At 39.0% G+C, this 24,008-nt stretch overlaps 2 protein-coding genes across 4 annotated transcripts in view; one reads left to right on the top strand and one right to left on the bottom strand.

Moving 5' to 3' along the window:
• CC2D2B (coiled-coil and C2 domain containing 2B) overlaps positions 1 to 14,131 on the bottom strand; it is a 109,430-nt gene extending 95,299 nt beyond the window's left edge. Inside the window, exons 1-8 of the mRNA XM_059398221.1 lie at positions 14,078 to 14,131; positions 9,852 to 9,903; positions 8,481 to 8,557; positions 8,056 to 8,122; positions 5,729 to 5,823; positions 1,021 to 1,219; positions 576 to 712; positions 346 to 474 (exon numbers count right to left, since the gene is read on the bottom strand). Coding sequence (XP_059254204.1) covers positions 346 to 474; positions 576 to 712; positions 1,021 to 1,219; positions 5,729 to 5,823; positions 8,056 to 8,122; positions 8,481 to 8,557; positions 9,852 to 9,903; positions 14,078 to 14,080 — 759 coding nt within the window. The 5' untranslated portion in view covers positions 14,081 to 14,131. The remainder of the gene's footprint in view (positions 1 to 345; positions 475 to 575; positions 713 to 1,020; positions 1,220 to 5,728; positions 5,824 to 8,055; positions 8,123 to 8,480; positions 8,558 to 9,851; positions 9,904 to 14,077) is intronic.
• A 57-nt stretch (positions 14,132 to 14,188) lies between these two features.
• Positions 14,189 to 24,008, top strand: part of LOC132016651 (uncharacterized) — a 50,427-nt gene continuing 40,607 nt past the window's right edge. For 2 of the 3 annotated variants that reach the window (XM_059398223.1, XM_059398222.1), the window contains exon 1: positions 14,192 to 14,525. In XM_059398223.1, coding sequence (XP_059254206.1) covers positions 14,497 to 14,525 — 29 coding nt within the window. In that variant the 5' untranslated portion in view covers positions 14,192 to 14,496. Of the gene's footprint in view, positions 14,526 to 24,008 lie in introns of all 3 variants that reach the window. The other variant, XM_059398224.1, reaches the window with a different exon arrangement.

Raw genomic sequence — 24,008 nt, 5'->3', positions numbered from 1 at the left:
TTATTTGATATATTTTCCCACTCTTCTACTCTATTTACACATATATGTATATATTTATTCATTCATTGAGTAATTCATTCATTATCTGTTTGTATAAAATTAGGATCATATATGACTTCGCATTCTGCTTTATCACTTTGCATTTTGAGTACTTCCTCATATCACTGAATTTTCTTCAAAAACATAATTGTAATAGCTATTTTACATTTCATCATAGTTTTGCCCTTACATTACTAGATTTACTAATATCTTTAGAGGGTGAATTAAAACTAGAAACACATAAGTTATAACTGATATTATACAAATTCTTCTAATCATAATCACAAATAAACTATTGTTGGTTACCTTTCTGTATATGGTCTTTAGTGCTGGATTTAAAGATCCCTTGCTTGTGTTTAGCCTGAAATTCCATGACTGTCTAATGGGCGAAGGTAGTGACATAATTTCTCCACTTTCTTCAAACCAACACTTTCCCTACCAAAAATATTTAAGAAATAACGCAGTAAAATATTTCACTAAAAACAAAAGTCACCTACTAGCAGTGAATGGTGTAACTTGTTAGCTGGTACACTTGCCTTTTCCAGGGTAAGCAGGCGGTTTTCCATTTTGTTGCAGGTCTTTTTGTATATTCGTGGCTTTCTTTGAATATAGAATCCTTCATCTTCTAAAATGCGTGGAATCATACCTTTTGGCAATTTACGCTGGTTGACCACTTAATGACAAAACCTAGATATTACTTTCAAGTCCAAATTATTAAACTGGTATTGACCAAACAAGAAAAAAAAAAGGCAACTACCACATACCCTACTGCTAAAGTTTAGCAGAAAGTCTAAAACAAACAAACAAAGAAAAATATATATATGATTTCTTTTAATCAGTTTCCTTAAAGTCAGAGAAGATGTGAAGAACAAATGTAGAAAACTTTCTGTAATTTTAGATCAGTTCTTTTTATCTATCCAACATACAAAGAAACATTACTCTATGAGTCATTAATGACTTAAATATTATAAAGAATTTTACCTGGAGAACTACTTGGCACAAAAATGTTTGCCTGTTTTTTTTTTATTTGTTCTTGATCATCTACATATTCAGCAGCTTTTACTTCAAGTAAATCTGGGAAAATGATTTCCTCCATAAAATCTTCATCTTGGCCTTTGGCAAAATTTTGTAAATTATCTCCAAGTGAAAAATGTTTGGGGTAACTATCATTTACAGATCTCTGTTGAATACCAAAGAGGAAAAAAAATAAGCAAATATGCTGTCCCCATGATTATATATAGATAAGTGAGATGTATTGGGATCTTGCAGTGAATTCTTTCTGAGTCATGCCACCTAGTTCAAGGTCAAACTGTTACAACAAAATCTCACTGAACATAGGAAGAATTCATTTAAGGCTTAATGGTATGCAGTATGATTTTTCTATAACCCTTCTTTGCAATTCACAATGAAGGACTACTGAAACAGAACACAATTAAAGTCCCTCCTCGTCCATAGAAAATGACCTAAGATATTGCAATATGGTATTTCAACCACTGAGAATTCACAGTGTAAGGCAAAGTCCAGAGATATCAGGCCATGCAGTCTTAAACTGTGGGTTTTTTTCACCATTCAGAAAGCAGTATTACCCAAAATGATATGGAGCATTCATGCTTGTTTCTGGATGGTATTTATTTTTTTTTATTTTTTTTTTAAAGATTTTATTTATTTATTTGACAGAGAGAAATCACAGGTAGTTGGAGAGGCAGAGAGAGAGAGAGGGGGAAGCAGGCTCCCTGCTGAGCAGAGAGCCCAATGCGGGACTCGATCCCAGGACCCTGAGATCATGACCTGAGCTGAAGGCAGCGGCTTAACCCACTGAGCCACCCAGGCGCCCTCTGGATGGTATTTAAAAGAAAAAAAAAAAAGATTCAACATAGAAATCTATGGCAGAATGATTATAGTGAGATTCTGAAATATGATAGCTACTATAAAAATTATAAATAATCTGAATATAAGTATCTAAACAGATGTATTACTAAATATCAAAATTAAAATTTTTTTAAAAAGATTTTATTTATTTGTCAGAGAGAGAGAGAGAGAGCGAGCACAGGCAGACAGAGTGGCAGGCAGAGTCAGAGGGAGACGCAGTCTCCCTGCAGAGCAAGGAGCCCGATGTGGGACTCAATCCCAGGACGCTGGGGTCACGACCTGAGCCGAAGGCAGCTGCTTAACCAACTGAGCCACCCAGGCATCCCAAGGATCAGAAATTTTATGAGTCTCTTCACACACAAAAAAATCATGAATTTATTCTGGATGACTTTACTTATCTAATTTGAAATCTCTATATATTGAAAAACAGAAGGGAGACAGAGTCATGCAAGTAAAATTCCTCAATTTTCCAAAACATACATTTGGAGATAAATAATTAAATTAAAAAATAATTTGACCATCTCTGATAAACTTATGAAATCAACATAGTTAATCAACACTTAGGTTCATATCAAGTCATCATAATATCGATCCCTCTCTCCTACCCCCATCAGAAATCAAAACGTATTTTATATCCAAAAACTTTTGCAACATCTCTTCCAGAATTCAAGCCAGGTATGACACTGACATCTAGAAGCAAGATTTGAGGGATCTCTAACACAGGGGATCTCTGAAGATTCCAGTCCCGACAAGAAGGGGCTTGAACTCCCGTTATCAGGCATCTCTCATAATACCCCTGGTGTGTACCAGGGCTTTCAACCTGCCTTCAGAGTTAAGGTTTGTCCTGATGGCTGAGTAGGGCAGTACTCATCTTGGATCCCAGCCTTTTATTTGTGACCAAACAAGTCTCTTTTAAAAACCTTACACTGTTCAATTGGCCTATATTTTTAGCCTTAGACAAACTATGATTTTAACCAATAAAAGCCCCATCTGACCAACTATTCCTTATTCAATCTAAGGCCAGCTGCTCTTCCAGATCTCCTTCCTGGTCTTTACCATGCAGCTCACAGCAGAGCAGTGTCTGTGCTGTTAGGTGTCGTGTGACAGGGAGTATGAGGTCAGAAGGCATCCACCTAACTTTCCATTCATAACTCTAGATGGACAACTGAGCATGGTGTGGTTAGTGTGGTCAAAAAGAAATAGTACCCTCCCCGCCCACCCCCGCCCCAGCCATGTCACAGGAACACGTCTTGCTAATTGTGGTACGATAAGTAGAACTGTCAGAAAATAACCCTGGACCTCACTCTGGGCTGCCCAGACAACATATTTGGGATCAGGACTCCCCTTTCTCCCTGCAGAAAGAAACTCAGTCTCCCAAATGGTGGCTCTCTCCTCTGTGATGAGGACAGTAGTTTCCTATGGACCTCAAAGTCACCAGGTACAGGGCAATGGCTTTTCAAGACAGTGCCTCTAAACAACCCACATCTAAACCTGACTTACTAAAGCCCAAAGAGCCCATTTGCCTCACTGACCTAATTTCTCTCATGCTTGCCCTCTGGGAAGGAGAAGCAGCCATAACCACAGCACCTGACCCTGGTATTTGTTGGATGGACCGTCTCGTCTCTTGTTTTCCCAGAAAAGCTCATTCCTTAACCCATACTGTGAGACTCCCGGAGGTTACATGACTTGGCAGAGCATGCACATGTTTGAAACTTACTTATTCAATATTCATTGGAATGTTCATTGAGTGCCTAATATGTTTCGGGAAGAAAATAAACAAATAGATATAGAAATAAATGCTCTGGAGCGCCCGGGTGGCTCAGTGGGTTAAGCCTCTGCCTTCAGCTCTGGTCATGATCTCAGGGTCCTGGATCGAGCCCCATATTGGGCTCTCTGCTCAGCAGGGAGCCTGCTTCCCCGCCACCTTCTGCCTGCCTCTCTGCCTACTTTTGATCTCTGTCAAATAAATAAAGAAATAAATACTCAGTGGTGATAAGTGTGTTTAAGAAAAAAAAAAAAAAAACCAACAAGATAGAGGAGGATAGAGAATACCAGGCTAGGTGGGTAGGGGCTACTATTGTAGATAGGGCTGTCAGATACAGTATCTTAAATTATCTAAAATGATGAATCATTTGAACAGAGACCCAAATGTAATAAGAAAAAGATAGCATGAGGATAAAGGAAGAGTTTTCTAGACAAAAAAAAGGTACAAGTCCTTTGCATGTTGTGAGGAATAGGAAGGAGTCCAGTCTGGCTGGAGTTGGGTAGGAGAAGGGCAAAGAGGTAAAAGATGAGGTCAGATAGGTGCCAAGTGGGGCAGGATATACAGGCTTTGGAGAACTTTAGCTTTTGTTTGTTTTTTGTTTTTTTGTGAGGTGGGAAACCGTTAGAAGGTGTAAGCAAAAGAATGGTATGTCTTAGATTTTAACAGGAGCACTCTGACCACTGTATGACATGGAAAAGAGATTGTTGGAGCACTAGTGAGACACTAGGGAGACACTGGCAATGATCCAGATGGGAGGTTATGGCAGCTTAGACTAGGGTTATACCAGTGGAAGTGGTGAAAAGTGGGTCAGATTCTGGCATACTTTGAAGGTAGAACCAACAGGATTTGTGATGAATTGAATATGAGGTCTGTTAGTAAAAGAGGATCCAAAGATGACACCAGAGTTTGGATGAGCAACTGGAAAAATGGAATTGCCATTTACAAATATGATTCTATTCATATGAATGTCTGTGTATGTGGACGTCTGGGCATAAGCACTGAGAAAGGTGTGAAAAGTGAGAGTGGTTTATCTCAGCGCAGTGGGATTTGATGTAATTTTCTTCATATGGTTTTCTGAATTTTAAGAAATAATGTACATACTTTCTTCAAACTTTTAAAAGATAAAGTTGTTTTTATTGTAGAAAAACCAGCAAGAACAAAGAAGGAATGGAAGGACTGGGCAGGTTGCAAAGTAAAGGGGATGGAAGGGACTGGGAAGCAAACTGGACTGGAAACGGGTGTCCAAGAGGGACTCAGGAGGCCTGAGGGGTTAGGCAATGCTGAGCTGCATCAGAAGATACTGGGTAGAATTCCGGGGGATAGTAGTACTGGGGAAGGGACCAAGGAAACTGCAGAGACTAAAGGCAGAGGAGGAACTGGAGAAAGTGTAGGGGAACAGCCGCAGACAGGGAGAGCAGAGGGATGAACAGTAGGAGATGGGAAAGACCCATGAGACCGACTAGTACAGACTAGTTACATGCTAGTTATTACTAGTATGACTAGTACATACTAGTTATTCCCTGGTGGCCTAGAGAGGGCCACCAGGGAAAAACAGGGGGTGAGGAGCTTGGAATGCATGGGAAAAACTGCTAGAAATTAGAAGGGTCTGGGATCAGACTAGGAGGGATGAGGAATGAGGCATCTATGGAGAGTAATGGAGATGACGAAGAACAAAGCGGGGCACTTGGAGAGGACAGGAGCAACAAAAGAAAAAGAAAACACAGGCTTCGGGGCTGACAGCCCACACTTCCAGCTCTGCTGATGTTTCACCCTCATCCCTGAGCTTCCTCACCTTTAAAGTAGACATTATAATAACGCCTGCCTCACATGATTACTATGAGGACTGGATGATGTTACCCATATTAAAATTTAGTATAACATTGCGCATCCAGTAAATACTCAATAACTGGAATTTTTTTTTTTAACAGAATGTTAATTCAAAGAAGAGTTGGCTCAAATAATAAAAATTTCACCTCCTAACCAAGTATTTCATTCTCTGCCTTTAATAAAGGGCTAATTTGCCTGAGACAGGAGAAGAAGGGGAACAAATCCAACCTGCTCTGAACAGCGGCCCACAGCTGAGCCTTCTTCACCGCTCAGCATGAAAAACCAAAGCCCTTCATCCAGCGAGACTTCCATCTGTGGATTAAACAATGGTCAACCAGTATTCAGGGTAGAAAAGAGTATTTTTTCTGCTTATACATGCAAGAAATATTTTTCTGTGATATGGTAAACAGTAACGGTCATCTTATTTATGAGCAAGGAGCAGCAAGAGTCTGTTTGGTTCATTACATTTTTGGGGGTTTTGTTTTTAAGTTTCTGGTAACTACAATAAGAAACAGAATGCAGTAGAGCCCAAATGTTCTGCCTCCCAAACTGTGTTGTCACTCTAGCCAGAGTACTAAGAGTCTTACTTTACAGTTTGATCAAAATGGGGGCTCAGGGCAAATTCTTCTTATCTCTCCCTGCTTTTGGATGCTCTCATATACGTGTGCGCTCGCATACAAGTTACCGCCCAGCCCACCTACAGTCTTCTATGGTTATAGACAGTTAAAAGTATTAAAAGGTACATATTCCTACTTATAAATTTGCTGAAAAATAAGTTTTTGCTTTTTTTTTAAGATTTTATTTATTTATTGGACAGAGAGAGATCACAAGTAGACAGAGAGGCAGGCAGAGCGAGAGAAGGAAGCAGGCTCCCTGCTGAGCAGAAAGTCCGACATGGGACTTGATCCCAGGACCCTGAGATCATGACCTGAGCCGAAGGCAGCAGCTTAACCCACTGAGCCACCCAGGCGCCCAGTTTCTGCTTTTCAGTACTGGCAAGTCTGAATCTTTTAAATGTAAATCGCTTACCACTTCTGTCTCACATACATATTAAAATGAACTGTTTTTAGGGAGATTTGGGAAGTAATTAATTCCATAATAAAAAAGTAAAACTCAGGTTACTAGAAGTCAAAGAATTTTAATATATATAAAATGCAAAGCTTATCTTATATCCTGTTTGTATCTACAATTCAGCTGTCACATTAGCTTTAATAGTTATTCACCCTGCAATAATGCTGCATATCAAAATTATCAATATATACCTACTTCCCTTCATCTCTACTCATCGAAAAACCACTTGCTAAATTCCTCAGCTTCCTGAGCAGATATCTAGCAGTTGGTATGGAGAGGTTTAGAAGCCAATTTCTCTTTTTTTTTTTTCACCTCTTTTCTTGACACTCAATGGACCAACTTTGACAAGCTTCCAATTTTTTATTATTCAGTTACATAAATCCAATTTAGGCAAACTTTTATTTGTTGAATGAACAGCATGTATACACATTTTTTTTTAGTCTGCTTCTACTTTTAAATTTAATTAAAATAATTCTTACTAAACACCCAAGAAGGACACTGTGGGGGAAACAAAGATGACTTTTAAAAGATTCCTTGCAGGGTGCCTGGGTGGCTCAGTCGTTAACCATCTGCTTTTAGAGCAGGTCATGATCCCAGGGTCCTGGGATGGAGTCCTGCATCAGGTTTCCTGCTGGTAGGAAGCCTGCTTCTCCCTCTCCCACTCCTCCTGCTTATGTTCCCTCTCTCACTGTGCTTCTTTTCTGTCAAATAAATAAAATCTTTTTTAAAAATTCCTTGCATTTTAAAATTTGTAGAGTTAGTCTCGCTGCTTATGGCAGAAATGACTAGTTGTCTATTATGGTCTTTCCCCCTGTCTCTAATAACAGAATCTACTTTTGTGAGGGGTACCTAAATATTTTCCCTGCATTCCTTTAGGGGAAGTAATGTGTGCAGCTTGCAGGTCTTACCCTATATGAGATCAATCTGCAACCCTGTGGCTCTTTCCTTCTTTCCCTGTGGCCGGCAAATAAAGGCACTGGAGCTTTGCCACTGGACTCTGAGATAGAAACCATCTGCTAAAGATGGCAGAGCTCTCCTGGAAGTTTAACTACCTGTTAACAACTAGAGAGAAATAAAACTTTGATCCTAATAAAGACATTTTACTTGGAATCTTTGGGCTAAAGGTGCTTAGCAACTTTTACCCTAAATAAGCGAGTTCCCCTAAAACAGAGGAGTTGTTTTGTCATTTCAAGTTTCAAATATGTGATTACACATTGAATTGTAAAACAAAAACTGTAAGTTGGGGATCACCTACAGTATTTTATTATAATTTTTTAGGATAAAAATAATGTCAAGTAGGAATAAAGAATGCTGTAAATTGGTATGAAGAATCTTTATGGAGTGACAATAATGGCTTATAGTATTGATTGCATCACTCTTGAGTTTACTAAAAATCGTTAAATCATACACTTAAAATGAGTGATATTTTGCTATATAAAGTATAACTCAATAAAGCTGTTCTAAAAAGTATAAAAAATTATTTACCTTAGACCATTGATACATCTTCTCATCAACGAGTAGCTGAGGTGAGGATTTTTCATCTTGATTAATCTGAAATACAACATAAGTAAATGGTATGGAAAATTTAATCTTCACAAATAATAGACATAATTGTGCTCATAAGTCTTTTATCCAAAATGGATTAAAAAAAATCAAGATTTTTCAATGCTTTTCTTTTAACAAGTACATACATGTTTTCCCTTGAGATGTCATATAGAGTTACCATGACAAATTCAACTTTTCTTAGCTTTAGGTTTGGGGGAAAAAGCATGGAAAAGACAAAGCATTTGGGATTTAAGGAGCTATGTTAAGGCTGAATTTTCACTCTTTTCTGACAAAGAAAAGTTTATTATGATATATATTGCAGTAAATAGTAAATATGAAAACAGGAAAGAAAAAGAAGCATTACCTTAGCATTTTTTAGCTTCTCTCTTACTTTGCCTCTCAATGTTTCTATTATGTTTTGATTTTCTTCTTCATCTAAATCTATCAAGAAGTCAACATAATAAAGAGTTCATGACACTTTCTTATAATAAAACAGCAACAGTAGAAAAAAGTGATTATTAAATAGCTAAACTGCATGTATTTCTAAAGATCGTGACAATTACAAAGACCGGATCATTGTCCTATGTGAGCTTAGAACCTAAGACCAAAGGCTGTTAGCCCTTCCCTCTTTTCCATTCTGGACTAAATAGTCAGAACTGAAACTTGCTTCTTTTTGTGACTTTCTCCCCTACCTTCTTTATTCTTAGCTATTGGAGAGTCCTTCTTTGTAGTTATTCAAAAAAGAAAAAAAAGAAAGAAAAAAGCAAGCTCCGATAAGCAGGAGAACAGTCACATTCTATGTAAACTGTTCTGTAGAGTATACAAATAACAAAGCCGGGTTACTTCAATATGATTAAACTGAAGAGAAAGGGATCTGAAAGGAAGAGAGAGAAGTGCCTACGTACCCAGTTTAACTACGTATGTCAGTTCTGAAAAGTCAGTACAATACTGCTAACCCCTACTTCTGCCAGCTCTTAAAGGATATGAAACATGAGTATAAAGAAGGTTCCAGGTAGTGTGTGCACTCTAAAACACGTGTTATTTTCTGCTCATTCACCAGACAATCCACCAGATGGATTGAGAAAGATAAGGGTTGTGCAGTCCTATGTACAGTAGAAAACGGAGAGCCAATTGGTTATTCTGCCTTGCATTTTTCTTTTTCTTCTCTTTTGAATACTCAGAAGGTTGCATAGAGGCTAATGGAAATAAAGGATAAGTATAAAGCTAAATCACTATAGGTAATGAGAATCCTCTTTCTTAACTGCAGTATTCCTTGGTAAGTTTAAAAATTACTAGTTGGTTGGTATATACTCTATTCCCAGAATTTACAATAGGCAGATGTCACAAAATAGGGTCTCAATACATATTTGGTGGATGAATGAACCAGGCTTCGACCATATTTATATATGTTTTTCCAGATATGTGAGATCTGGAGCTTCCTGAAGCAGGTTTTGTATCTATGCATGTTTGTGGACCAACACAGTCTCAAGAACTAGTGACTTCTCCATGTTCGCAGAAAGAAAGAGAAAACAAAATTTGGTTTTATTACATATATTGACTTTACTATGTATTTTCTTATGCCCATCTTGTATTATCTAGGAAGTTTAGTTTCTGTTTGAACTCATTTCTTAAGAAACTTGTGTTCCCAGTTGAAACTCTATGATAGGATTAGTCATTTACATCTTTAAAAAATAGAAATCAGCAGTATCAGAGTTGTGGTATACTTATTGAGAACCTTTTTGGAGATGCTTGTCTACATTTTCTTCTGCACTGTTATCTTCTGACATCTGTAAAAAAGTTGGAGGGGGGGCAGTTACATCTTTTTGTCTTGGCATCGAACATCTTTTCGTATGTTCATCAGCCCTTTGAAAGTCATCACCTCTTAAAATGCCAATTCATGTCCTCTGCCTATTTTCTTAAATTTCACCTTTTTTTCATCAATTGGTATGAACTCTTTAAATACAGTGGATTTTTTAAAAAGATTATTTATTTATTTATTTATTTGACAGACAGAGATCACAACTAGGCAGAGAAGCAGGCATCGAGAGAGAGGAGGAAGCAGGCTCCCTGCCCAGCAGAGAGCCCAATGTGGAGCTCAATCCCAGGACCCTGGGATCATGACCTGAGCGGAAGGCAGAGGCTTTAACCCACTGAGCTACCCAGGTGCCCCGAGGATAGTTTTTTATAAGTAGAAAACCCAAGACACTCCATCAAAAAGTTCAGACACAATTAGAAAATTATATACATATGTATATATATATATACATATATATATGTCAAGTTAATAGCTTCCCTATATATTAATATAATAAAGATCACTTCCATAATAGCAATAAAACAAAAACATTTTCAAAATACCTGGGAATAACTTCAATTAAAATATGTGGGAACCCTCTGAGAACAATAAAACTTTAGTGAGAAAAAATATCTGATTAAACATGGAGATATATACCAGAGGCAGGAAGATTAGTTAGGAGGCCATTATAATAGTCCCAATGAGAGATGCTAGAGATCGGAGTCAAAAACGGAAGTGGGAATGGAGTGTGGAGAAATCTTCACTTAAAAGGTAAAAGTCACAAGATTTCAGCAGTCACAAGATTCACAGCAATTAGATGGAGAAGACAAAGTGAGGGAAGAACCAATCCAGGTGTTTGGTTTGAGTCACTGAAAGGTGGCGTCATTTTAAGTATTGTCAAAGTAGGAATGTAGTTGGGGTAGGGATCAATAAATTCAGTTTTTGGATATTCTTTTTTTTTTTTTTTTTTTTTTTTTTAATTTATTTTTTTTTTTTTTAAGATTTTATTTGTTTATTTGACAGAGAGAAATCACAAGTACACTGAGAGGCAGGCAGAGAGAGAGAGAGAAGGAAGCAGGCTCCCTGCTGAGCAGAGAGCCCGATGCGGGACTCGATCCCAGGACCCTGAGATCATGACCTGAGCCGAAGGCAGCGGCTTAACCCACTGAGCCACCCAGGTGCCCAGTTTTTGGATATTCTTAATGGATGTTTATGGGACATTCAGGTGAGAAATCCAGAACATGATTAAAAATACTATGCTAGAAGAGAACAGAAGAACAGAAGAGAATCAGGTCTAAATTCTTTGTTTAATCAGTAATGAGACATTAGGAAATTGATTTAAGACTTAAAAATATCTTTAAGATTCTTTCTACTGATATACCAAAATTAGGCACAATAGGAATATATCGCCAGGAAAAGAGAATTTTTAATTCACTTGGCATTCTGCAAGAATGTCTAAAACGACCTTCAAATCAATTCCTGGCTTACTGATACATACATCTGTAATTTTTATCTGCTAAACCCAGGGAAACATTACTGACAGAACCTCCTATACATATCTCTATTACAATAAATTTAAAACATTATACAAGAAATTTTCAACAAAGGTATTGTTTTGCATATCTGGAGATGTTTCTTTCTTTCTTTTTTTTTTTTAAGATTTTATTTATTTATTTGACAGAGAGAAATCACAAGTAGATGGAAAGGCAGGCAGAGAGAGAGAGAAAGAGAAGCAGGCTCCCTGCTGAGCAGAGAGCCCGATTCGGGACTCAATCCCAGCACCCTGAGATCATGACCTGAGCTGAAGGCAGCGGCCCAACCCACTGAGCCACCCAGGCGCCCCTCTGGAGATGTTTCTAACCTGGTTCATTTATCATTCCATAAATGATATAAAATAAATAAGTGATTATGGATTAAATAATAAAACTCATAAATAAAATTGAAGATCCGGAAAAAAATTGCATTTGCTTTTTTGAAAATTTTGCATAAGTAAGGAAAAATCGTGACTCAGACTTTTACCTTCTTACAGCAATTCAGCTCTCTTTATTGAAAAACTGGCTCCAACAGTTAAACCCAATCTTCTCTTTAAGGTTATTGCTAATTTGCAATTCTTGCAATTAAAGCTCTTTCTAAAGAGTAAGGAAATTGAGGATTAGCTATTTTTGTGTCAGATGACCTGGAGGTCTATAGTCAAAACCTGAGAATTAAAGTCTAGTTGTTCATTTAGCCTTTTCTGATCCAAATGTTTGCCTCTTGCTTAGCATTTAGAAATCTCTGAGTTCTGCAAATTTATCCAATTGTGCCTTTATCACTATCGTGATTCCTAAAATGAAATTTTATGTTGTGTATAAATTTAACACTAAATCACCTTGATTACTTCTGTCACATGCCATTTGGTTTCAGGAGTGTTAGCAGAATAAAATTACAGAAAAATCTCTAGCATATGGAATGGTCACAACATGCATATTCTGATATTTAGTAATATTTCTTAATTATAAAGTAACTAGGAATTTATTTCACTTTTTAGTTTTCTCCCAGCTCTTGGAAATCTTTCCAAATGTATTAATCCACCTTCCTTCCTTAGCAGAACTGAATTCAGTCCCAAATCCAACTTCAATTTATTTTAGTTCATCTATTGTCACTTAGTAAAATCAGTCCTTTCTGAACTCCCTTACAGCAGTGTTTCTCCAGTCATTCTTTTCCATACTTCTTTGATTTGCATTGTGATGCTATACACAAAAGTTAGTCTTCCACGTTATAGTAAAATTAAGGCAATGGAGAGCATTTTGCCAAAATCAAAATTTATTAAACATATGGCAAATATACTGGTACTAAGGTATAGAAAAGGTAGCATTTAACAAAAAGATATTCTACAATTAGGTAAATATAACAGCATTATTTCACAATGTTTTACAGAAAGCATCATGACTTCCAGGTGTTTCATTACCCAACGAATTAAAAAATGAGTAACTTTTAGTTAACTATCATCTTATTTTCTAAAATAAAAAAACTAGGAACACGTAGACTGACAAATGATTTTCTGTGAACTTCTATATGTCTTTAAAAGGCATCAAAACTAAATCATGCACTGCACACAGGACTAAGCCCTCAAATCACCATAACCTGCTCTTATAGGTCAAGAAAAATTTGGGTTTACTTCCCTTGAGACTTCAGGTACATAGAGATTGATTAATGCCAAAACAAGTCACAAAAACTGTGGCAAACTTTAAAAGTTTATATCTAACACACACATACACACTCCCACCGTGTAATGTAATTTTGCCATTCTCAAGTTAATCACAGGATTTATAAAAATGTATTAATTCATGGAGCAACACGGGCCATGATGTCCAGAAACAGCACAGGTAAGTCCTGTGATGTTGCGTTTTACTTAAACCTGACATTATCTCAGTGCCTTTACTTATGAGTCTCAACTGGAGAGAAAGTCAAAATGAGGCCGTTCCTGAAAGTCAGGCCAAAGGATCGCCGTGTCTACTCTCCCACCTAAGCCCTGCTCACCACTCTCCAACATAAACCTTTGATTATAGTCTGATTAACCTTCTTTATATTCCCCGCCACATTCATCCTTGGATTTTTGCAACTTCCTTCTAAACCAGAGCATTCCACGTCTCAAATGCTGATCCAAAACCCCACAACTTCTGGGAAGTTTTTTCTGACTCTGGCTCTTCTGTGACCTCCAAAAGCATTATGATTGTAATTTTTTGTTCATTACATCCTACTCTGCAAGTTCATCTTTTTCCCTACCCTAAAACGAGGACGAGAGCTGGGATCCAGACTCATCTGTCCTCCACCAATCCTAGCAAGATGTCCAGCACAAAATAAGCACTCAATAAATAACATGGTCTTGGATTTGATGCAAATCAAGCACTACTCTCTAATGCTGCAAAATGGAGTGGTTCTCAACCCTCTTAATTTCCCAAGGGAATCACTGACGGGTAGGATAGGACTACAAGTCCCAGCGGCCTCTGCGGGTCTGGGTCTGGGTCTGGGTCCAGGGGGCCGCCGCCAGTTTAGTCCACAGAGCAGGGCTCCAACTAGACAAGATATCTAACAGGGAAAGTCAGGGGGCTTTAACAGGAACTATGACATTCACCTGGATGGATAATGCACTCTTCCTATTTATGAGCAGCTGAGGCAGGACGCACCATTAACCGCGGACTCTCAAAGGTCACCAACCGCCCGCAAGGTTCCTCACCACAGCGCCCGTAGCCCGCCGCCGGCTTAACGCTCCCTGCTCAGGGACTGACGTCAAGGCCGTCCAGGAGCATGCGCGGTGCGGCCCCCTCAGCAGGCTGGGTCCCTGGCGAGCGCAGAGCGTGCGCCTTCGGGAATCTTCGGTGCGCTACGTCTGCTCACCCGGTACCTGCGCTTCTGACTGGAATTGAGGCGTCGGAGCCTGTCACTCCCGCTCTGGCCTGGGTCTCTAGCGCCTGCGGGAGCGCCAGCTGTGGTCACCTGCGGCCCGGGTGTGTGCTCTAGGGGCCGCAGCTCCCCGGGGGTTTGTTCTGGAAGAAAGCTGAGGGCGCGGTGTCCTGGCGCGTGGAAGCCCCGCACCTCTCGCGTCATGGTGAAGAAGAACAGTATCCCCAACGGGTGAGTACCCGGCCGCGAGGTCCCTGGCCGGCGCGGGCCCGCGACGACAACCGGAATGCCTGGAGTCCCGGGGGACATGCTCTCGAGCCCGCTATCCGTCGTCCCGGTGCGCCCTGTGGTCTCGGGCCGGCGTGCAGGGCGCGCGGCGGGGACGGTAGCGCTCGGGCGACCGCGCGACCCGCCGCCTGGACCGCTCCGGGAAAAGAGCGTTTCTTTGATTTTAGGTGCTTTGAGGATGGCATCCCCAGGGGTGTCCTAAAGTTGCCAGGAGTTTTTTTTTCTTTCCAGTGGTTAGTGTGATTGTAACCAATTCAGTACTTTAAAAAGCCTCAAATTAGGGGCGTTTGGGTGGCTCAGTCGGTTAAGCGTCTGTCTTCAGCTTGGGTCGTGATCCCGGCGTCAGCGGGCAGCCTACTTCTCCCCCTGCGTCCCCTGCCGCTCCCCCTGCTTGTGCTCGCTCGCCGTCTCTCTGACAAATAAATGAATAAAATCGTTTTAAAGCCTTAAATTAGGGCACGCAGGACATGCTCACTCGGGTCCTGTTGTCTTTGCTTCATAAACGAAACAGCTTTTATATATATATATATATATATATATATATATATATATATATATATTTTTTTTTTTTTTTTTTTCCCCCAGTGACTCACCCGGAGTTAAAATAACGAGTTCAGTGAAAATGTTCTGTGTTTTGAAACTTGGCCCGGGAAACCGGTGGGGCTGAAGTTAGGAGACTCGCTAGTAAGGAAAGCAGCGTGCGCTGTGATGGAAAGGCTTTCATTCATTCAGACCTCTGGCACGATTTGTAGCCGCTCTCAGCGCCAGGCGTTGTGCTTGGCGAAGGAACTTAGAAAGTGGTTAAAACTTCTAACAGCCTTGGGGCATCTGGGTGGCTCAGTGGGTTAAAGCCTCTGCCTTCGTCTCAGGTCGTGATCCCAGGGTCCTGAGATCGAGCCCCACATCAGGCTCTCTGCTCTGCAGGGAGCCTGCTTCCTCCTCCTCTCTCTCTCTCTGCCTGCCTCTCTGCCTACTTGTGATCTGTCTGTCAAATAAATAAATAAAATCTTAAAAACAAAACAAAAAACAAACTTCTAACAGCCTTGTATATTTGGGAAAGGGGAGATGTGGAAGTGAAGAAAACTGCAGCGAAATAATGTTCCAGGATATGTTGGCACGTTTTGGCATATGTAGAAATAGAACTTGGAAGTTCTGCTCACTTTCTCATTGGAGATAATTGCATACCGCTAAATGTGTCCCAGCCTCGAAAATGGTCATCCTGAGTAAAATCCTTGCTGGGTCTCCCATCTTGAATTTCTACTGCTCTTCTGCTATGGGAATTTAGGAACAATGATGGTGAAAGAAGAAAAAGTCAAGTAATACTTCATTCAATAGAAAGATTATAGGCTAAGTAGAATATGAGTGCATGTGCAAATAATATGTAATCAGTGCTGTTCTTAAATTCACGTAATTTCTGTAATTATTATACAGGGATACTGTTTTTGTTTTTTAAGATTTATTATTTTAGGGAGGGGTTGAGGGGAGAGGCAGAAGGAGAGGGAGGAGAACATCTCAAGCTAACCCTTCCTCCTCTGAGCTCTGAAGCCTGATGGAGGAGGGGTCCATCTCAGGACCCTGAAATCATGACCTTTGTGAAATCAAGAGTGGGAAGCTTAATAGACTTAACTACCTAGGCGCCCCAACAGGGGTACTGTTTTTAAAAATACATATAGCATGGATTTACTGATATACTATTATAACTACATTTCCATATGTGTTGTGAAGTATGTTGGCCCAAATAATGAACAGGCTAAAGTGAGGTGGTGTAGGATTTGAGATCGAATACTCCACAGTTTGTAGTTTAGAGGGGTAAAACAAAAAAATCAACCCTAAATTTTTTTTTAAAGATTTTATTTATTTATTTGGCAGAGAGAGAGAGAGAGAGAGAGATCACAAGTAGGCAGAGAGGCAGGCAGAGAGAGAGGGGGAAGCAGGCTCCCTGCCAAGCAGAGAGCCCCATGTGGGGCTCCATCCCAGGATGCTGAGATCATGACCCGAGCCAAAGGCAGAGGCTTAATCACTGAGCCACCCAGGTGCCCCTAAATATTTTCAGGTTTAAAGGAAAATAGTATCACCCCAGCAGATATTTGGATACCACTCAGACTGATCTCCAAATCTCACTTGCCAAAGTATTTTGCTGCAGTTTTTGTTTATTTTGGTTTTTTTTAAGTTGCTGTCATTTAAAGTCCTGAAGCTTTCACATGAAAATCTAGAATTCTTAAAAAATCAGATTTAGGAAACCAGATCTGTACATGGCAATAGTAAGTGATTTGCAGCTGCCTTCTCTACGAAAAGTAAGCCTCTCCAGTTTCCCATCCCCTTTTAGCCTCCGCAGTACTGAGACTTACTGTTGATTGACTCGATCAATTTATCATTTCTTTATTTGGGACATATTTTACTGAGGTATGTCAACCCGCCTGGCATTTGGATTTGTAAGTCCAGCTGTAGACAGTAAATGGGAGGAAGGAACTTAGTTTATTATATTACTTGTCTCCTGAATAAAATGTCCTTTTGAGTGCTGCAAGGCAGTGCTGTGAACTGTTTTGTCAAAAAGCATGGTTACCTTCCATATTGTGAGCCTCAGAAGATGGCAGCACTTCCAAAATCCCTAAAGTCCCTTAAGTTGGTGAGCTGCAGTTTTGGCATCCGAATAGCCTGGGTAATCATAATATTCCTTGTCCTGCCTCCCAACTGTGATTATGAAATGTGACAGGGAAATGGGAAAGAACTTTGTGAACAGAAGAGCCTCTAAACAAACTAGTTGCAGTAGCTCTAAAACAGCAGTTTTCTTATCTGGAGGTGTAGATTTACTTTTATCTTCCAGTGATCTCTCTTCCCAAAGTTGTTTTGGTTTTTTGTTGCTGTTTTGTTTGTTTTTTAAGAAAGAGAAGAGATAAGGCTATAGACAAGAGATACTGTAATTGGGATTGATTTGTAAAAGAGTTTCAAAGTGGGGCAGCTGGGTGGGTCAGTTGATTAAGCATCCAAATCTTGATTTCATCTCAGGTGGTAATCTCCGGGTAGAGAGTAGGGCCCTGCAAGCTCAGCAGGGTGTCTGCTTGAGATTTTCTCCTCCCCCTCCCTACCTCCCTAAGATAAATAAATAAATCTTAAAAACAACAACAACAAAAAAGAATTAAAAAATGTGCAATTGCCACTTTAAATTACACAGGATTTGGGGGCGCCTGGGTGGCTCAGTGAGTTAAGCCTCTGCCTTGGGCTCAGGTCATGGTCTCAGGGTCCTGGGATCGAGCCCCGCATTGGGGTCTCTGCTCAGTGGGGACCCTGCTTCCCCCTCTCTCTCTGCCTGCCTCTCTGCCTACTTGTGTTCTCTGTCTGTCAAATAAATAAATAAAATCTTTAAAAAAATAAATAAATTACACAGGATTTTAACATGAGTTTAGTTTTTCAGAAATGCTCTCTTTGATCTGATTGGAATACTCTTTTATTAAGTTCTCTGCCTTATTATTTTTTTCTTTGAGAAAATTCCCTTTGTTAGAAGGTCTGTTCCTGGTGATTATACTTTGGATTCAATCTTTTTTTCCATGTAAAATTCTGTTCATTGCTATATGAATCCTAATAGGTATTATATATGTTGTGACAAAGTAATCACACTGAGGATTTTTATCTCTCATTCTGCTGTATTTGTTTTCAAAATAATTTGGATCCTCAGTCCTATACTACTATGTCTTCCTCCATATGCCCATTTTTCAGAGCTTTTCTGTTACAAAACCAGAGGGTCTGCCGTGAGAAGGACACCAGGTGGGGAGACAAAGTCCCTGAATCCTGAAATTGGGAACAGAGTACTATATTGATTCTTGCCAAACACTGAGTGAATTTAAGCTGGGAACTCACTGTGTAATGTAAATATTCAGAATGGATTTGTATTTTCAAGCAGTATTCTATAAACATACTATCTAGAGATCAAAATACTGCCTTAACTTCCAAACTATCTCTTTCATGCTTCAAGGGATACCCTTTAATCTTTTGAAATTTGAGTTTCTCATGAGATTTTAAGCTGTAATCTTATTTTCTGAATGTCCATATTAATGACAGATGATTGTAAACATCATTAATCTTTTTATTCTGAGTTTCATTGATTGCCCGAGTTTCTTGAAGTTCTTTTTTCTTTTAATAATATAGTCACCAAAACTAACACTGTTGTTTAACCTTAGCAAACAAATAAAATTCTAGAGTTTGGGGCAGCTTGATATTGAAACAGTACTATGAGAGTTTCATTTAAGATCAGAAATCAGTAAATCCCATTCTACTTCCAGTTTCTTTCTTTCTTTCTTTTTTAAATTTTATTTATTTATTTGACAGAGATGCAGTGAGAGAGGGAACACAAGCAGGCTTCTGAGCAGGGAGCCTAATGTTGGGCTCAATCCCAGGATCCTGGAATCATGACCTGAGCTGAAGCCAGATGCTTAACAACTATCTCACTCAGGCACCCCTACTTCTAGTTTCTATCATACTTGGTAACCACACTGATAATTTTTCATAGACTTATCCTCACAGTTTCTCTCTCGCTTGATCATCAGCCTTCTTCCAGAGACATTAACTCTTTCTCTGGACTCCCCATATGTGATGTAAATAATCTCCTCTTTATCCCTTCTTCTTACAGAACATTCTGCCTCCTGATATTTGGAGCCTAACTCTCCCATAAGATCACTGCTTTCCCAGCAGCTCACATTGGAAGTCATGCCCCACATACCACAGGGGGCATTGATATGCTCCATCTCCTCATTGCCATTGTTAGGCCATTCCGTCCTACCCTTGTAAAACATAATGGAATCCCTTGTGTAATTACCGTCTACCTTTCTCTTCACCACTGTCTATCAGCCCCCTTCTTACTCCCTCATTTTTTAAAATGAATTTAACACCCAACTTAGTCTTCATTACTCAAGTCCTACAGGACCATGGTGAGACTAAAGCAGTCATGTGCATCACATTTCCAGCACCTGAGATGACTGTCTGTGGGACCTCAATATCTAAGATTATTCCATATTAAAAATCCTCAATTCTAGCCTTCTCTCGTCTGTCTGTTCCTCTCTCCCTCTTCCTTATTTTTCTATATTTAATCTGCGACCTCATAAAGACCCTGTCCTTTGACTAGTGTTTTATCATCATCAGCCTCTACGTAGAATAACTTTATTCCTTGTCTAGTCACACTGCTTGGTTCATTATTTACTCACACCAGTATCTAAAATTTCCTTGCCTTTTGTCTTTCTCTGCTTTTGCTTTCTGCTCTAGTTCAGTTTAGTCATTTGCTTTTTCAACTCATATATCTAAAGATAATCAAGTTCTAGTACTGAAAATCACAAAACCGGATTATCGTCATGACAATGTATCATGTTTCATAATAGAACTCAGCCATTATTTTCCTTTTCCACCCACAGCTATTACTCTAACTTTTATCACTTTTAAGCCTTCTATCCCCTCTTTGACCTTGTACTTTCAGCAGCTGGTTTTGTGTTTTCAGAGGAAATAGACTTTCAAGTGAATTTGTACCAGTGACCACCAGGCAAACCTAACCTCATCAGCAGATATCCTTTTCTTCTGTTTCAGCTAAAGAGGTGTGCTTTTTACTATCCACAACTGATCCTATATGTATGCTAGATCCCATCCAGTCTGTCTCCCTGGGGCCGTGCATCATCATTTAACCTTTTCTTTTATCTTTAGTATGCCTTTTCTCACTTCCCTGCATCAGCTTCATTTCCCTTATTCAACAACAAAAGAACAGGAAGAAAATGTCTCCAATTATCCTCTGATTTTTGCTCTTTCCTCTCCCTACTGTCAGATTTGTAGAAATAGTTACCTCCCACTCCGCACATCTATTACCTCTCCCACCTGCAGTGTTCTGGCTTCTATCACTTATCTGCCTCTAAGGACTTTCTTTGATAAACCCAGTGTATCTTCTTAGACCTCTTAAATGCACTTGGTTCTTAAACCATTGCCCAGTCTTGAACTTCCCTTCTTTGGTTTCTCTAATATCAGATTCTACTTTTCTTTTACGATCTCCTAGAGCATTTTGAATTTTCTATACTTGTTCCTTAGGGATCTCACTCTAATCCCTTTTTTCTAAGATTTTTTAGTCATTTTCTTCTCTTTGGCATGTGAACATGTTAAAGTTCATCTTAAGAAAAGCAAAAAATAAAAAAACGAAACATTAACTGTTGCTTTCTAGGGTTTTGTCCTTTATCTTGTTCTCTTTGTATTTTGTTCTCTTTAGTAGTCTTATAGCCTCAACTACCATCTGCAGGATAATGAATTCCAAATCTATTCTTAGCCCACACTCCTTACCTGAGCTCCAGACTGACTATGGATACCTTTACCCGAGTTTCCAAAACTCTGAATATGCAGAGCTTAAAACCAGTTTTGCCTCACAAAACTTACTCTCTTTATTTCCTGTTTTTTTGAATGAAGCCAGTATTCAGTCACCCAAGTTAAAACTAGAACAATTCTGAAATTCCTTTTTTTTTTTTTTTTTAACATCCCACACCCAGTCAACAGGTTATCTGATTTTGTCTCCTAAACAACTGCTCTTTGGAACCTACTTTTCTCCTCATTGTTCTGCTTTAGCAGCCATCATTTCTTGACAGTAGCCTCTTAATTGATGTCTTTGTCTCCACGTTGTCCCCTTCTGGTTCATTTTTAAAGTTAAATTAATTAAAAATTTTTAAATTGAAGTATAGTACACACAATATTACATTAGTTTCAGTTATACAACATAGTGATTCAACAAGTCTATACATTATGCCATGCTTTCCACAAGTATAGCTACCATCTGTCACCATACAACACTATTATAGTATCATTGACTTTTCCCTATGCTGTACCTTTTATCTCCATTACTTATTCATTCCATAACTAGAAACTTGTATCTCCCATTACTCTTAACCCATTTTGCCCATCTACTCATCCCCCCTCCCCTCTGGCAACCATCACTTTGTTCTCTGTATTTATGGGTCTGTTTCTGCATTTTGTTCGTTCATTCATTTGTTCTATTTTTTAGATTACATGTATACCATATATGGTATTTGGCTTTCTATGTCTGACTTATTTCACTTAGCATAATATCCTCTTCATTTATCCATGTTGTTGAAAATGACAAGATCTCATCTTTTTTTATGACTGAGTAATATCCACTGTATACATACCAGATACATATGTATATCACGTTTTTATTATAGAAGTATAGTTGACACACAATACTACATTAGTTTTTAGTATACAGTGTGATTGTATTGGACAAGTTTGTACATTTTTAAAATTCTTTTTTTAGAGATTTTATTTATTTATTTGTTTGACAAAGATAGAGATCATAAGTAGGCAGAGAGTCAGGCAGAGGGAGAAAGGGAAACAGGCTCCTCGCTGAGAGAGCCCCTGATGGGCTCGATCCCAGGACCCTGAGACCATGACCTGAGCCAAAGACAGAGGCTTAACCCACTGAGCCACCCAGGCACCCTCAGTCTGTACATTATTATACCACATCTTTTTTAACCATTTGTCTATTGATGGACACTTGAATTTCTTCCATATCTTGGCTGTTGTATTAATGTTGCAATAAACATGGGAAACATGGAGTGCATTTTTTTTTGAATTAGTGTTTTTGTTTTCTTTGGGTAAATAACCAGTAGTGGAATTATTGGATCATATGGTATTTCTATTTTTAATTTTTTGAGGAACCTCCATATTCTTTTCTACAATGGCTGTTCCACTTTTCATTTCTACCAATAGTGCACAAGGGCTCCCTTTTCCCCATATTCTCATCAACACTTGCTCTTTCTTGTCTTATTGATTCTAGACAAATGTAGGGTAGTATCTTGTTTATTTACTCTTTATACTGTCACCAGACTGTCATAGTAAAATGCAGGCCTGATTCTCTGTTTTCATTTCCTCCATCTGGTAAAATCTGAGCCCTTTACATGGCATATATGAACTGTTTTCTCTCTTTATAAGCTTTGTTTTTTTAAACCACTCTCCAGCATGCATGTTATGCTAAAACCATACTTAACTGCTCACTGTGTTCTGGGTCTAGCATGTGGCGTCCTGTCTGCATGCCTTTTCATGTGCCATTCCTTCCTGGAATGCCACCCCCTTTTCCCCATAAAGTTTCTACTCAAGCTTTCTTTGTGATGATGTCCCTAATTCTGTTCCGTGGCACTTTATGGTCATTGTCTCTTTCTCCACCAGACTAAACATCGTTTGAGGACTAACACTGAATTTCTCCATTCATTAGTACTTTATAAGTTTGCTGAGTGAATAAATGAATAGCAATGAACACAGTATCTTCAGGTAACAGTGAGTAATTTGGGTGATGATCAGGTATTAACTTTGGGAAAGACCTCAGAGACAGTGTGGTCTGCCTCTTCATTTATCAGATACAGAAACTGAGAACCAGCAAGGACCAAAGCACCTGTTCCTCAGGCATAGCATATTCATGGATACCTTCATATCTTGTTTTTGTTCTTCCCTCTGCTTAGAATGGAATGTTCTACCTGACCATGTACTACTTGTCTGTGGATCTTGTTTTTTCAGGGTTGTCCTTGGACTACCAGCTTCAGAATTACCAGGAATGCTTATTTAAATGCTTATTTAAAATGCAGATTCCTGACCTCCATCACCTCTACTTCCCCCCCATACTCTTCCTCTGTATAACAAGCACAGAGAGAGAGAGAGAGAGTGTGTGTGTGTGTGTGTGAGAGAGAGAGAGAGAGAGATAAAGAGAAGAAAAATATTCATTCTGAGAAAGGAACTGTGTTAGTATACTGCCAAATCACAAGCTTTCAATGAATCTTTTATTTTCATCTTTGTTACTTAAAAAATAAAAGCAAACTTGTCCCAAAGTATATAGTAATCAGAACAAAAACTAATTGAAGTTCAGATTTGCTGTTGCTCATTCCTTAGCAAGACCTCTCTCCTAAAAAGTGCTCTTGAAGTTCAGTTTTTCAGTGAGATTTTTCCATGTGTTTGCGGAAAGATGAAGAGGGTGATGATTTTCAAAGGCATCCTTCGACATTTAGTGGTTGAAGATGAGAACACTTGAAGGCTTGAGAAGAAAACGAGGCCTAACTGATTGCTGACATATCTCCATGAGATTGGAAGTGCCCTAATGGGTAGTTGATTTCCCTGACTTGAAGACATAGTGGCACTATACAGAAGGTGTCAACAGAGGCTGCTGATTACTACAGAAAAGTGAATGTTAGGTTAGCTAACTAGAAAGGGGAAATAAATAAATACTGTAACTGGTTACTGAAAATTTTCCATACCAAAACTACTTTTAACTATTTTTAATTCTGGTAGGTCCCACCTTTGGAAATTCTGATTAGCAGGCATAGATTTGGAACAAGACATCTAATATTTCTATAAAGAATTTTTGAAATTTTTATATATATCTGTGGTAGAGAGCCTCTTTTTTTTTTT

The sequence above is a fragment of the Mustela nigripes genome, chromosome 4 (genome assembly GCF_022355385.1).
Source record: "Mustela nigripes isolate SB6536 chromosome 4, MUSNIG.SB6536, whole genome shotgun sequence".
Classification (NCBI taxonomy): Eukaryota; Metazoa; Chordata; class Mammalia; order Carnivora; family Mustelidae; genus Mustela; species Mustela nigripes.
The sequence above is the reverse complement of the archived record's forward strand: the minus strand, read 5'-3'. Positions and strand labels throughout refer to the sequence as shown.